General features: G+C 37.6%; 1 protein-coding gene across 3 annotated transcripts in view; it reads right to left on the bottom strand.

Annotated features, from left to right (window-relative positions):
• Nucleotides 1-6731: 6731 nt before the first annotated feature.
• Nucleotides 6732-15451, bottom strand: part of TAF2 (TBP-associated factor 2) — a 317600-nt gene continuing 308880 nt past the window's right edge. For all 3 annotated transcript variants that reach the window (XM_089433145.1, XM_089433144.1, XM_089433146.1), the window contains 5 exons: nucleotides 9327-9385; nucleotides 8701-8791; nucleotides 8438-8606; nucleotides 8160-8337; nucleotides 6732-8028 (listed from right to left, as the gene is read on the bottom strand). In XM_089433145.1, the coding sequence (XP_089289271.1) occupies nucleotides 6804-8028; nucleotides 8160-8337; nucleotides 8438-8606; nucleotides 8701-8791; nucleotides 9327-9385 (1722 nt within the window). In that variant the 3' untranslated portion in view covers nucleotides 6732-6803. The remainder of the gene's footprint in view (nucleotides 8029-8159; nucleotides 8338-8437; nucleotides 8607-8700; nucleotides 8792-9326; nucleotides 9386-15451) is intronic.

The raw sequence follows: 15451 nt of genomic DNA on the forward strand, positions 1-15451 counted from the left end.
CTTATATAACAAAATTGATAGAAGCATAACCATCCACCTTTGAAGAAGTTGTCACACACTAAGAATGGAAGGATGTAATGAATGAAGAATATCAATCGATAATGAAAAATTGAGTTTGGGAGATTGTACCTATGCCTGAAGACAAATCTATTGTAACTTCCAAGTGGCTCTACAAGATTAAACATGTAGCATATGGAAGTATTGATAAATATAAGGAAAGGTTTGTGGCTAGGGGCTTCTCTCAACATGAAGGCATCGATTATGAAGAAACATTTTCTCTGATATCAAGGTATACAACTATCCATTCGTTGGTCTCTTTAGCAACATCGATGGGATGGAACATCCACCAAATGGATGTCAAGGTTGCATTCCTGAATGACACAATTGATAAGGAAGTCTATATAGAACAACCCTTGGGATTTGAAGTTAAAGATAGAGAGGCATATGTTTGCAAATTGAAGAAGGCATTATATGGCCTTAAGCAAGCACCAAGGGCATGGTATGCTAGGATGGATGCATACCTATAGAGATTAGGCTTCACAAAGAGTTCTGCTAATATGAACATTTATATTAAGGACGTAAAGGGAGACTCGATAACCATTCTTCTGTATGTGGATGATCTTCTCTTGACAAGTGAGGAAGGTTGAATTGAAGAATGTAAGAAGCAACTAGCAGTAGAATTTGACATGAAGGACCTGGCGTTAATGCACTACTATTTGGGACAGGAAGTCTAGCAAGGACTTGATGAGATCTACCTAGGTCAAAAAAAGTATGTGATCAAGATGTTGAAGAAATTTGACATGATGAATTGCAAACCAATAACAACCCCGATGATCACAAATTTGAAAAAACTAAGGAGTTTCTGAATCGAGCGTTGTGGATCCTACCAGATTCTAATTAGGGAGGCAATGAGCAAGATGGAAGGAGCACTACAGGAGGATGTTTTAGTTTGAGATCTCCATGATCTCATGGATAAGCATAAAGCAAGGTATGGTTGCTTTGAGTAGTGTTTAGGTTAAGTTTATTGTAGCCTATGAAGTACGCAGAGAAGTTGTTTGGTTTGGAAGTTGTTGTTTGACTTATTTGAAGGACCAATGGACCCTACAGTGATACATTGTGATAACACCAGTAGTATACAAGTGTTTGAAGACCCAATGTTTCATGGAAATATAAAGCATATCAACAACAAGTATCACTATATTCGAAAGCTAGTACAAGACAGTGTGTTGCGGCTACATTATATCTCTACTGATGAGCAAGTAGTTGACATATTGACAAAATCTCTTTCTAATAAGAAGCTTGTGTATTAGAGTGACAAGCTTGGTTTGGTTGATATATCCTCCCTAGTTGAGAGGGAGAGATACATACATCATTCTTGTCTTCACTTGGGCCGAAAGAATGGAGGATTAGGTATGCATTTGGCATCCGATACTCTTTGAGGATGAGGTAGGGCATCCAAGATAAGAGTAGTCGAGGACCCATATTATTTGAGGACTAGCTATCCAAAATAAGAATAGTCCAAGGAAGGTCATACTCTGTGAACACTCAGGTGGGGTATGTACCTTGAGATTCAATGATGATGGTGTCTATAAATCATTAAACTCGCCAACATTGTGCTTTGATCTTGTAGAGAGATAGAGTTGTTAATCAAGGCCTTCCTATATGACAATGTTGGTTAATATGATGCTAAAAAGATGGGTTACCAATCTGACCCTTCTTATGAGATATCTTCAGATTGAGAATGTACATGTACCATTTATGAATACCTCCCTAGTTAAGAGGGAGTGTTGAAAAATGTCTAACTAGGTTCGGTCTTCATAAATATGAAATGTACATTTGATTCTTAAATATTATAAAATGAAAGAAAAAATATTATTATTATTTTTGGAGCATGGGTTACATGCTTGAGGTCTTTTATTTTATAAATCAAGCACCCATTGAGTGTTTCTAAGGTTTGTCCTAGGTCAAGAAGTCAAAAGCGTCACTGTCATAAGTTGAAGACCCATTCGGGCACATTGTAACTTGTAAAGAAAATTAGTTTTTTCATTAAAAGTGTCAAAATACCCTTCAAGACCAAGTCAACCTAATTTGAGGAGCCACGTTCACCTCAAGAAGCCTATATAAAGGAGGAAACTCAACCTCCTTGGAACAAAATCATTCACTCACTCATTCAAGTGAAGGAGGAAGAAGAAGAAGGCATCGAACAAGGAAGAGGACGACGAAAACTTGTTTTTAGGCTATTCCTCTCTCAAACGCGTGAAGGAAGGTTAGGGTTTATGTTGTTGGTCTAGGGTTTTTCTTTTGCAGGTTCGATCTTGAAGAAGGAAGAGATAGAAGGCGAGTAAATGTCACATTGGGCTATCCTCAATACCAAAAGGAAGAGAAAGAAAGCGAAGGTCACATTGGGCTATCCTCAATACCAAAAGGAAGAGAAAGCAAGCGAAGGTCTGAAGAAGCCTTGAGAGGCCAAAATCAGCTCACACATGTGGCAGCCCAAAATTCTGAAGTTGGAGGTTGAAGTTGTGCTACTGGAAGAGATTTTATTGGGTTTGACTTGAACAAAAGAAGCACATCATCCAAAAGGGTTGGACTTGGTCTTGGAAGGTATTGGTCTTGGTCTAGAGGTTTTGGAATTCGTCAATTGAAGAATTTATGGGTTTTCCTCTCAAGTGGAGAGGTATTGGCCCTATCTTACAACCTTATTTTGAGTTCTTGTGTACTATTGGTAGTTGTTTGATGATATACAAACATAATAATAAGTAAAAAAGCTAATAAGAAAAAGTAAAAAGACATCACAAGCAGTTATCAATAAAAGATAAATCACTCTAATCATTTCCCTATAGATTTCTCAACACCCTGTGAGTTAAGGAGGAAAAGTACAACCAGGGTAGAAGACTAATGGAGTTTAACTTCTATGGACAACAAGATTGAAAGGGTTGATTGAAAAGGGAGGTCAACTAGCAAGCAAGTAGTGTGTTTTGTCTTTGTTTTATTTGGCAGATTGAGGGTCTGAAGGATTAGATCTCAATCCCTACTTGTATTATACCTTTGTATCAAGGTTCTATGAATGGCCATGATACCTGGTACAAGAGCCCTATGAATTTCTTGTTGATGGAATGACAAGTGTTTTGCACCTATATATCTTGTGTACTTCTATTGGATTCAATGTTCTTATATTTTGACTGTACAAAGTGCTTTTAGTTGAGTATCTTCAGTGTGTTTATGATCTAATCTATACATAGACCAAACCTGGGGTACAAGGAATTTCAACTTCGTCTCGTGATCATTGAAGGGTTAAGCAAGTTTATTGGTGCCTTCATAACAAGTAAATTGTTAGAAGTGATTAAATTAAGTATAGATGTTGCATTGTAATTTAGCACTAGCTCTATCAAGAACGTTGAATATTTGAAAAATAACATTGGAACTATGTCGGCCTAGATCCATCTTAACTCCAGATCTACCAAGCACCGAGAGGGATCATATCTCCTTTCACTCTACAGGAGGTTTGTATATCAAGAGATTTGATCCTTATTGGCGTTGGGTAGATTTGGAGTTAGGATGGATCTAGGTTGGTTTTATTATAATTATAATTATCAATTTGTCCAAGCCAAAATGTTTTAGTGATAATCATCATTATATTTTTTGGCAATTACTTTTGACCTTATATTTTTTTTTAACTTAGCCCACATGTAAATGTTTGCACCACTACAATATCTCCCCATAGCATTTGATTTTAGATTTTATTTTATAAGATAAAATTAAAATAAAATATTTTGATTTTCAAATAGGATATGGTTTTTGTACAAGTAGTGTTGATAAGCAATGGTATTGGCCAATGGTTCTTATTAATTAAATTTAAATGGTTAAGAATCTTGTTATATTGTAGATATTAAATTTTTGTGCTTATTAATTAAATTTAAATATGTTAACATAATCATTATTTTAATTTATATGGTAAAATAGGCATTATATGTTATATATTTTAATGTGATATGTATATCATGATTTTATTTTATCTACAAATTTGTTTGTAATTTTATTAATAAAAACAAAATTACAATAAAAAAATGAATTTTAAAAATATTTACATCTAACGCCTAAACATCTCCACTATATTGGGTTGTAAAACATCTATAGCGCAAAAACATTGCAACATAGATAGAAACCAAAGAGTTGCCAAAATGCAAAAGTCGTCTTAAAAACCCATGATTATGGATTCGAGAATTAGATAAACTCTCATTAATATTCATTAGGAGATCATTTAATTTTAATCAAATTTGTGTTAGAAGATAAACCTATGTATTAGCATTACATAGCATAGTTTCATGTAAGATTTTGAAAAAAATTTAAGTTTTCTGGAAAAAAAAATGTAGTTTTTCCATGAAGGAAAAAGAAAAAGGGCTTCTATTATTAAAATGGCAAAAGGCTAACTAGGGAAATTTTGAAAAAAAGGTAGTTTTTCCTAAAAGAAAAAGAAAAAGGGTTTCCATTAGTAAAATGACCAAGACTAGCAAGGTAGATTAGTTTAAAAAGGTAGTTTTTTCATGAGCTAAATAACATGCATTACTTTGATAATATTTTAGCTACGAAGAGTGCGTGGAGGTTGATTACGTACCCAAGGTTGTGGTAACAAGTATATAGGAAATATAGTCAGACTCTGGATAGGAAATGATGGCCAATATAAGCTAGTAAATGGTGTGATTGCTGCACTTACGCATCAACGTCCACTCTCTAGTAACAACAATGAATGAAGGCATGGGGTCCAAGGTTCATTGCACATGATGCAAAGCTATCAAATGACTTTATTAGGACATTGAGATTAGTTATATTCATTTAGGAGGAGAATAAGACATGATGCAAAGCTATCAAATGACTTTATTAGGACATTGAGATTAGTTATATTCATTTAGGAGGAGAATAAGATAAATTTTTGTCGTTTACTCCTCGCTAAAATTCTTAGACCACACAAACATACATATACACGTATATGTTTGCTAGGTTACAAGAGTTCTCCACAACATGCATGCTATAGGTGGGTGGTTGTGGCCATGATGCAGCAACATGATTTGATGCATTTACCGTGCTAGCGCAATAACTACACTCTTCTCCCACAATAAAATTATTTTATATTTAATATTTCTCCAAATGAAAATACTTGTAATGTTTATTTTGAGCTAAAAGTGGTGGTGTTACATTTTAAATATGTTCAAGGTACTAAAATAAAAAAGCTGTCTATGTTTGAGAGTTTTTGGCCAGAATCTGATGAACAATTTTTGGTTAAAACTTATTTTTCTGTTGTTTAAAAACTGCTTTTGAATGCATAAATAGACTCAGTGTCTTGAAGAACCATGAGATACTAAGGTTGGGACACTAAGATTGTGCACAGTTCACTAATCAAACTCGTGATTTCCACAAATTCTTGGTTAAATTTTATTTTTCTGTTGTTTAAAAATTGCTTTTGAATGCATAAATAGACTCTATGTCTTGAAGAACCCAGGAGATACTAAAAGGTTGGGACACTAAAATTGTGCTCAGTTCACAAATCAAACTTATGATTTCAACAAATTCTTGCCTTTTCAACACATTTGACCCAAAATAAATTTAAAAAACCTCCTCCACCCGAAACAGTTACAATACGGCAACCAAAAACATTATTTGCGTAAAAGCATGCAATATGGTATACCACCTATCTCCTATCTATTCATAATTTTTATTCCGCACTAAAAGCGAGGTTACTCTCCGGTGTGACATACACCACAACGCTGCTCCCGATAAGAGCTTCCAATAGGAATACATCAGATTGTCAAGAAGGTTTACGAGAAAATACCAGACACACGCAGCGCCTTTTCAAAATTGATTTTGGCCCTCGTTTTCTCTTCTTGGATAGCTGATTTGATCTGAAGGGAGAAAAATGACATCATCACCAGGGAGGGGACGAACGACGATTTAGAAGGCATAGATATTTCCTTGGAATCTCCAGATTATTGCTCGGTGATATTTTCGCAAACATTTATTATATTTTGTCTATATGTTTCGCAAATTTCAGTTTCAGACTCTCGCCAAGTTATTGTGACGTTCGAGGTTTGCAATACTGCTTGGAATTCTTCAAAGCCTGCTTGTTAATGAAACCAAGCATGACACTTCACCATCCCAAACAATATCACCAAACATGAATGATGCATGCTGCACTCCCTAAATGGAAGAAAATATCATGTTTAATATAATAGTTTAATTTTAAGGTATGGGACAAGGAACCCACGACCCGCGCAGCAATTTGACTATTCATCATCAAAGGCATGTGCCAAATTTTGTATGATGCTTAAAGCCGCTTTAAGCTAATTTGCGTGCATGCTTTTAGAGGGACAGTTTGCTTCAGATGTGAATAAGATCTCTTTTAAAAGGTAACACATTAATATCAGTCTGCCCCATGGAAAAAACATTTTGTTATTCAACACACCCTGTCACACATCATATTTTCAGCAAAAGGAAACCCTGCACAAGTAGGGAAACGGGAAATTAGGCAATTGAGCAAAGAATGCCTTTTTACATTACTGAATTGCGGTATCATACACTTGATTGGAAAGACTATAAAGTAGCTTGCATAGCAACAAAGCTACTTATGCTAGCTAAAGAATGATATTATATCTAGAAGCTTGTAATTAAGAGGGCAGGCATGAGTTAGGCTATGGGGAGGGTGCTGTGACTATTGGTACAGGTAACATGGATAAAGCTCTCTAAATGATACTTTATATGACATGGACAGATGCTGGGGCAATAAACTGATAAGATCTAACAATAGTAAGTTAACAATTCGAACTTCCCCTATTTTTTATTTTTATTCGGATCCTTTGCAACGAACTAGTTTCTGTGGTTTCATTTAACCTTTGTACAAAACTAGCATCTCTGCTTTCGAGCCTACTTTGCACAGAACTAGTTTCAGCAGTTTCAGTAAACCTCTGTAGAGAGTTTGCTTCGGCTGGTTCTGGTCTTCTCTGCTGAGAGCTGGACTCTGGTTTCTGTCCATCAGCTGAGGACTCCCGATTTGTAATTTTCTGTTGTTGTAATAGCTCCTTCTCTTGCCGCCTCCGCTCTTTCTTCCGCCTTTTCCGTTCAAGATACTCTGGGTCATTATGTTTGTCGTGTCGATGTTTACCATGGCCATCGGCTCCATCCTTACGCTTCTCTTTTTCTCTCTTTCTCTTTCGATCTTTCCTCATTTCCTTCTCTTTTCTATCCTTCTGCTTCTTCTCTTCGCTATCCATTTTTTCAGCAGTATCTTCGGTCATTAACAAATCACTCTGTCCAGGAAGCTGATCTTTCTTCAAATGCTCCAGTAGAGATCCATGTTCTTGGCTTTGGCAGTCATCATAAACCTCTGCATCAACTGGAAAATATTTATCATGAAGAGCTTCTACATTCCTACGTCTGCCTCCAAGATTGTCTTTGTTCTTGAAACTTGACGGAGAACAAGCCTTAACAGAAACAATGTTCATTGAATCCACTGTGCCACTGCTAGTACTCAAATTTAATCGAGAACCATTTGCATGGGGGGCACATGCACCCTCTTTAGCTTTCTGCTCACTTTTCAGAATACTAATAACCTCCACACCCTCACCTCCAAGTGTATATGGACTTTCTCCTTGTGCAGCATGGACTGACACTGAGGAGCTTGCAACTGGGTACACAGGAAAACCTCTTTCATCTGGACCACCACCCCGAGTGGTATCCATAATCTTCTCACCTTCTACTGCCTCCGGAGGCTTAATCCGCAACTTGACGGAATGCACTTTGCGTTCATTACCACCGGAACTGCCACTTACTGTAGTATCCATTTCCTTTACAGCCTCCAAAGAATTGAATGCCTCAGAACTCACACGAACTTGGTCAGCATTAGCTTCTTGACACCTTGAAAACCGTATCTTCATTGAACCCGACTTTGCCTTCTGTTCCTCGAGCATTTCAACATCCATGGCTTTTTCTGAGATGATAAGCATCTTCGGCTTTGCGACACCAAAAAGAGTCGCAGATCTAGGAGCACGTCAATAAAAGTTAAGTCCCAAGAATCATCCAAAAAGAAGATTCTGAGAAAAATACAAATAGACTTCTGAAGCACATGAAACAACAGTCCTACATTAAGACAATGGAGAAAAGGCACATACCGGCCTGCAAGGGTTTGCAAAACACAGAAAACATGATGCCGCAGATTAACATTTACAAAAGCTTTGCGGCTTTCAAGCAGATGAAGCAAATCTGAAAGTACAGAACTGTTGATCCTGTTTCCCAAGTTCCGTTGCATTTGACATAGGTGTAGACAATGCATAGCAGCTTTCGTTTGTACTGCCGCAGAAAATCAACACGTGAGTTAAAATGAAACGCCTTTTAAAAGCTCATTAGCATATAAGCAGACAAACAGAAACAAAAGAATGTGCGTACAAACCTTGCAAGGATGATTCGTCTATTATAAATTTCACAGCTGAAGAGAGAGCACCATCAAGGCCATTTTTATGTGCCTCAAGATCAATCAGTGCCTTAATTGTTTCCAAACGAATTTGCCATGGTGTGCTTTGAACGTCTTGGAATGGTCTTATAAGTTCTTCCAAGCGTCCCTGTTATAACAGTGATATCAAAACAATTCTAACATGCAGAATGATAATGTGTGTCAATCCTATGGAACAGATAAATAATCATTACTTCCCTTACCATGGGTACAAAGTGCGACAATTTCAATGCAATTTGTGTCAAAGTACGAATGCAACTGATGGTTAAGACTCCATTGTGGCTTGGCATCAATCTGCATCTCAGAAATTTATGCAGAACATAATCTTGAGTTATGTCATATGATACGAGTATTTTGAGCCTCGCAAATCTACTCTATCACAATTGCAAAAAGAAAAAGAATTCTGTTGAGATTATTCATTCGATATATGTGAATGGAATTAAAAGTTCTGCTTTAAATGGCCATCGAAATAGTTTGCTTAATCCATAAAAACCGAATATTCCACGATGAAATGTAAATGTACATACTGGCTTTTTACGTGTTAACCCTGAATATATTTTTTATCATAACTACATGGGCATTTTCTTTTAGGAATAAATAACATGCTATGGCTTAGAGAAGCGAAGAAGAATATTTGCATCCCATGTAAACAAATCGTAATATCAAAATCTATTTAAATGACAAAGAAGTGAAGAACCAGCATGTCACAAAACATCCTGGGTACTTCAATCGGCAACTTATGTATCACAAAGTAATAACACAAAAAGAAATCACAAGAATAAATTTTTAAAACCGACTAACACTATAAATTAGATGATGAAATATATACCTGTCAAATTGCAAGAGAGAGTTTATTCGCTTTAAGAGTGGCAGTAACGCTTGAATACTCTGCGGAGAAGACAAGATCATCAGCCAGGTTACCATTAACTTGCCATTCACAACCAAATATCCTAGATACTCAGGGTTCTGCAACCAAGTTGAATGAGTGGAGAGGAACAGACCCAAGTTTGCTTCAGTTCTCTAGAATGTGACCAAATTTTTCAAAAAATAAAAAAAAGAACTTTAAAGAAAGTATGAAGGAACAAAAAGGTTATAGAATTTTTAACATGGATGAATTATAAACAAATCCCTTATCCATTGGTCTATCAGTCAGAATATATCCATCTGTTATACCCGCATATTGATGGATAGATCACTGGTTGTATATATTGAGCATTCACTATCATCTGTCTAGTATGTGAAATAAAATACAAAATAGTCACATGCAGAAGCGTCTATACCAGGGATTATGAAGAATACAGGTCCACAAGCACACTAACCGCTGTGCTTTTTTGAGATCCTATCCTCGGTTGATTTTCTGAAAATTATCTAGTTTAAACTTTATATTTAGCAGGAAGACTAGATAGAGAGGATGCATCAGATGAGGGAGTGGTGTATGCTCAACTGTGAATGAAGGTTACAACTTTATTAAGCATTAGATTCTATGTACATTAGCTATTTGTATGTAAGCTCATGATTTTGTAATAATGTTCTAGTCCTGGGGTTATATAATACTTCAATATCTGTAACAGTTCTATTTTGCATGGTAAGGACCTTATCACTTTTATTAATAACGTAAGCCTTAAGTTATGGTTACTACCTCTTTACATTATATCAAACTGAGATCAGAGATTAAAACAAGAGGTAAAACATTTCAGCCTTATTCTTCTCATAAAGCCACTGTTATAGGTAGGGGAGCAAAAACTAATGTCTATATTTTTGGAAAGAAAGAAAATGTATCAATATCCACGAGTGACCAAATAGGTAAATGGGACTGAAAATTTCATCTAGCATAATAGAAAAGATCTAGGGTTATATCCACAAATCACAAAAGTATAAATGGGACTCAAAATTTCATCTAGCAGAACAGAAAAGATCTAGGGTAGAAGCAAACCCTAGGGGTTTGGTGTTGAAATGTGGCAACAAGAATATTCCAATTTTAATTTGTCTTTGAATTAAAATTGTGAATTAAAATTCGAATTTAGTCTCACCCGCTGCTTAAAAAATAATTAATTAATTCATCTTGAGTTAATTAGTTGGAGAAATTCAAGTTAGAATTCTTTCTGAAGTCATGCAACAGTGATCTCATAAATTAAGGAGATAAGATTGAATTATATTTGAGTTGTAATTAGTTAGCTCAGTTTACTGAGTTAAGTCTAGTTAAATTAGTTTCAAACTATTTGAGGAACTAATTGTGAGTTATCAATCAGTTGATGCATGCATGCACTCAACTAGTGTACTCCAGATAACTGAAGATTCTCTCATCAGTAACTCATGCATGTCTAATCTGAGAAAGACCTAGTTGAGATTAAAGACAAGGACAATGTACTATTAGTTGCATGTGTTCTCTTATAAAGAAAACTCATGCATACAGTCAAAGAATCATTCCTTGAGGATTGCGCAGTTCTGACAGTGTGTTAAAGTAGTGTGTGAGATCAATGTTACACTTGGTAACAGGAGGATCACCCAGGAGAAACTGCGCAAGGAAATAGGAGCTTGGAGGGCAGAGGAGAAGGCTTATGAGAAGTCTATTTTCCCTGTGAGCATCTGTGAGGACTATACTGAGAGTTGGCTAGCTGTGAGAGCTAAGGCTTTGTGTAATTCTGAGATATTGCCAACTTGTATGATAATATAGATAGTAGGGTTTTTAGTTGAGGCTTTCCCCTGAGTATTCTTATGTGTTTCATGTGCATTGATTCTTCTTCTGGTTATATGTGTTCAGCTTGATCTTGCTCAAATATTTTAAGCTTCCGCAAATTGATTGTAGAAGTAGGTTAAAGTATTTTTCTTTGGTTATATTGCATCATCGGGTTAACCTACAGTAGATCTACAGAACTAGATTTGTAGACAAAATTTCTACATTTGGAAAGTAAATAAACACTAAGACATTAAAACAATGTAAACATAGCGAGAGGTGGTAAACCAAAGCTATACAGCATACATACATGCAGAAATTGGCTTCACGGAATGATGATGATAAAAGTTGGAAACCAAAACAAGAGATCGATAGAAAATAGATGATTGCAGCAATGTTTGTTGTCATGGTCCAATACAATGCCCTAGGCACCATCAACTTGAAAAATGAAAAACAAGGGCCCCTATCTCTTTCATGCTTTAGACATAGCTATAACTTTACTATAACTACTTTTGTGAACAAAGTAGTTAGGAGTTCAAATCTAACCCACTATTGTTGGAGTGACTTGATCTCAAACAAACAAATTACTAGGGCTCCATACAGATGCATCTTCAAAGCTTCCCAAGCTCCTAGTACTGGGTTCTCCTAATGAAACATTTTTCCACATAACACTTCCCTTGGAGAATTTTTTTCTCCAAGATGGTCCTCAACTGGGAGCCCCTTGCAATTAACAGCTAGCTCATTGTGCCATCTTCTACGCCACCTGAGCTAGCCATGTGGTCCCTTGCCCATCTGCCATGATCGTATGTTTGAAAGTGGGCCTCCTGAATCTAAAGGCATTCCTTGTCATTTGGAAATTGAGTAATGGGGGATTCGGCGGAAAGAATGGGCTAGGTTTGTGCTTTTGTCCCCAAGACCCTTCTTGGGAATTAACCTTAGATTCTAGTTTCCTGAGATCTCTTTTACTGACCATTTGGTTCTAGGGATGGTACTTCATGGGAAACGTTGATTTTGGTTGTGGTCTTGCTCCCTTATCTGCGTATATTACTCTCTTTCCATTCATTATTACCCTATCCATCATTTCTCCCGCTTGGGTCTACATTCCTCCATCGGGTCCACATAGGGTTAGCTCGCCCCTTCCCCTTGCCCACACCCTAGGTCATGCCCTGGAATGAAGCTCAGAGGTTGATGCAGCTGAAAAGAAAATTAAAAGCATATATAGCCACATTCATCACGAAAATTACCACAAAATGCAAAAGATGGTTGGGACAAAAACATTTAGCATGTGGGCAAAAGCCAATACATGAACTCTACCCCATCATCATGGCCATCACCCTGGTTCCTACAGGTTCTATGAGCCTTCTTCATCATATAGGACCCCATGATTGTCTCAACCCCTGGTGGGCGATGAACCACCCCACCTTAAACAGGGAAATTCATTGCTCTATCTTATACATCATGCTCTAAATCTCTTGTGCCTCGAGAAATTAATCAAAGAAAATCATAAAAAGGAAAAAGGCATAAAAGAAGGGAGGAAAAAATAAGGTTGGGGCACCTCATGTACCACGATTGCTCCTTCCTACACATTAGAAACCCAAGTGTGGGCTTCCCTCTTGTTAGCTACCCTTGTACCCTAGCATGTGACCCAAGGCAACCCCTTCTCATTCCCTACTTCATTCACCTATTTGTCATATGCCACCACCTTTTGACGGATGTACCTTGACTATATTATCCCATTTAGAAGTAGAAACCACCTAATAGGGTGCTTGGTTAACCCCATTTGGTGTTTAGAAGACACTGGGACATCCTAAGACCCATTATGGAAGGGCAGGCCACTATGAAGTCCCCACCTGTGGTCCATGATTAGGTAAGCTCATTTACTTGATTTCTCTAATGACTTGTACTAGAAGACTAGGGGACGCATTGGATCTTATGCAAGATTGCAGATGGTTTCCATTTGGGATTTGGTCTCCCTATATTGCGTCCTAATCCTCCAGAGGGCTACATTGGCACATGTAGGGTGAACATTGAGAACCATGGACCTCCACAGCAACAGATTACACTCCATGGATCCCCACAGCCATTCAAAGATTGCTCGTGCTTCACTTATTCGATGAAAGTAGGATGCACTTGACCCATCATGCCTGGTTGGCCCCAGATCTAGGACTTGGCAGATGATCTAGGACTTCCACGATGATGTGGCATCACCTACACCACCATCCTAGCCCTTGAAGTCAGCCTACAGGCATCTTCAATTTGTTTGGAGACCCATGAGGACACTTGTGTGCCCCCAAATGTCATTTGGAGCACCACAAGTTATTACAAGGGGCCACCCCCTTGCCCACTGCTTTTGAGGGACCTTCTCTTCATTATGGTGCCTATAGACCTCATTAGGCCTCTTAGAGGGCCCTACGACATGCATAGATTAATATTTGACCTCTTGAGAGGCTTATTTTTTCATTTATGAGCTAGTTTGGTGGGCTTGTCACCAAATGTTGTACTATTAGAACAATATTTTATTTTTGGGGCTTATGTAGGCCAAGGAGGCTCATTCGAACTCCTAAGATGTGTATAAATACAAGTGAGTTGAGATCATTTCTCATCATCACTTTGGATTGGATCTCTCTCTTCTTTAGAGAATTTCGCACTTTTTCTGGGATGAATTGGAGCTTTTATGGATGAATTTTGATGTATGGTTTTGGTCTATCTTCTCTTGGAGATTCTCTATTGTCATTTGTGAATGGTTGGATATACCCTACTGCATGTAAGTACGAAATTCTGATGTTATTCTTGTTATTTTTTGTCATATATGCTGGATTGGGATTTTCGTTGTTTTAGGACTAATTGTTGCATGCAAATTATTGCTTAATATTGTGAATTTGCCTCTATTATAATGTTCTCTCTGTGTATGGGCCATGTAGTGTGAGCGAAATCTCCTAGGGGTAAAATTTGATCTTGATAAGCCATTCCTCTTGTGCATTTGAAGTATAAAAGCTCCAAGATTGCTTTCACTTGACCTAGAGGGTTTGTGAAGTAATTTTGAGGCCTCCTTGACTTAGAACCAAGAAATCTCACATAATCAACAAAGACTCCATTCTCCCAAGGATTAAGGCACTGATCTGCCAAGGGTGGTCACTAAAACTCCCATTCTTTCACCTTCTCCCAAGTCTAGCCACATTGGGGTGCCTAGGGCATCAATTTCTCGAGAAGCTAGCCACTAAAAGAATTCGATCTCCTAGGATCTTCTGCAATGGCCTTTCCTCTAGCCCTCCTCCAAATTTAAAGACATTCCGACGACAGAGTTAGGAGAAAATCCAAGCCCTAGCTTCGGGACCAAAACTTGCTCTACCATCCCTAAAGCTAGCATTTCCCAGGGTCAAGCCAACATCTTTGAGTAACTATATTTTCTTTGATTCTCTCCCCAACTTGTCTAGGGTAAGAATATCATTGGTTGCTACATTCCTTCCTCATACCCTAGATTGGGTCCACTTGGCCCCGTCTGGTCCCGCTCCTTCAAAAGACCATTCTTCAAAAGCCATCTAGGATGCCAATTCTAACAAGAATTTTAGGGATTAGAGAACTCCTTTTACAAGCTTATTCCCATAAACCTAACCCTCAAAATCCTCCTCCTTTCCCTAGAAATACATAGTACCTTACTTAGAAAGCACGCAAGCTCTATCCTTCAAAATTTTCTAGGAAAGGATGTGGGTCACTCATATCCATTGACTTATCATCCATTCGTGACTCCACATATATCGGGTTTCCTCCCATCGATGAAAGTCTGTAAATAGAAGGGAATCTTAGTTGAGGTGACAGTGGGCTAAGTCTCCATTTGTTGCCCTTGGCCTAGCATTTTCCCTTTAGGTCCCCTACTATTTTGAGCGTTAACAATCCCAAAAGATGAAGGCTCCATAATGATAAATATGAAATTCATGACATTGAAATGACGAGCTCTTCAAGCCGCTGAAGGTACCATGATCTCCACCAAAGAACAAGTTTGCTGCTGAAAATAAGTCCCTAGTTAAGAGGGAGCTTGGACAAGTCCCTGGTTAAGAGGGAGCTTGGGTACATTCCTTTTATAGGAGTGGGTACATTCCTTCATAGGAATGGGTAAATCCTTCTTAGTTGAGAGGGAGAGATAGACACATCATTCTTGTCTTCACTTTGGAAGAAAGAATGGAGGATTGAGTAAGCATCTGGCATCTGATACTCTTTGAGGATGAGGTGGGGCATCCAAGATAAGAGTGGTCGTAAAGGACTGATATTCTTTGACAACTAGG

Source organism: Pinus tabuliformis, chromosome 5_1, assembly GCF_031772625.1.
Source record: "Pinus tabuliformis cultivar Carrire ecotype Pingquan chromosome 5_1, CPIR1, whole genome shotgun sequence".
NCBI classification, from domain to species: domain Eukaryota; kingdom Viridiplantae; phylum Streptophyta; class Pinopsida; order Pinales; family Pinaceae; genus Pinus; species Pinus tabuliformis.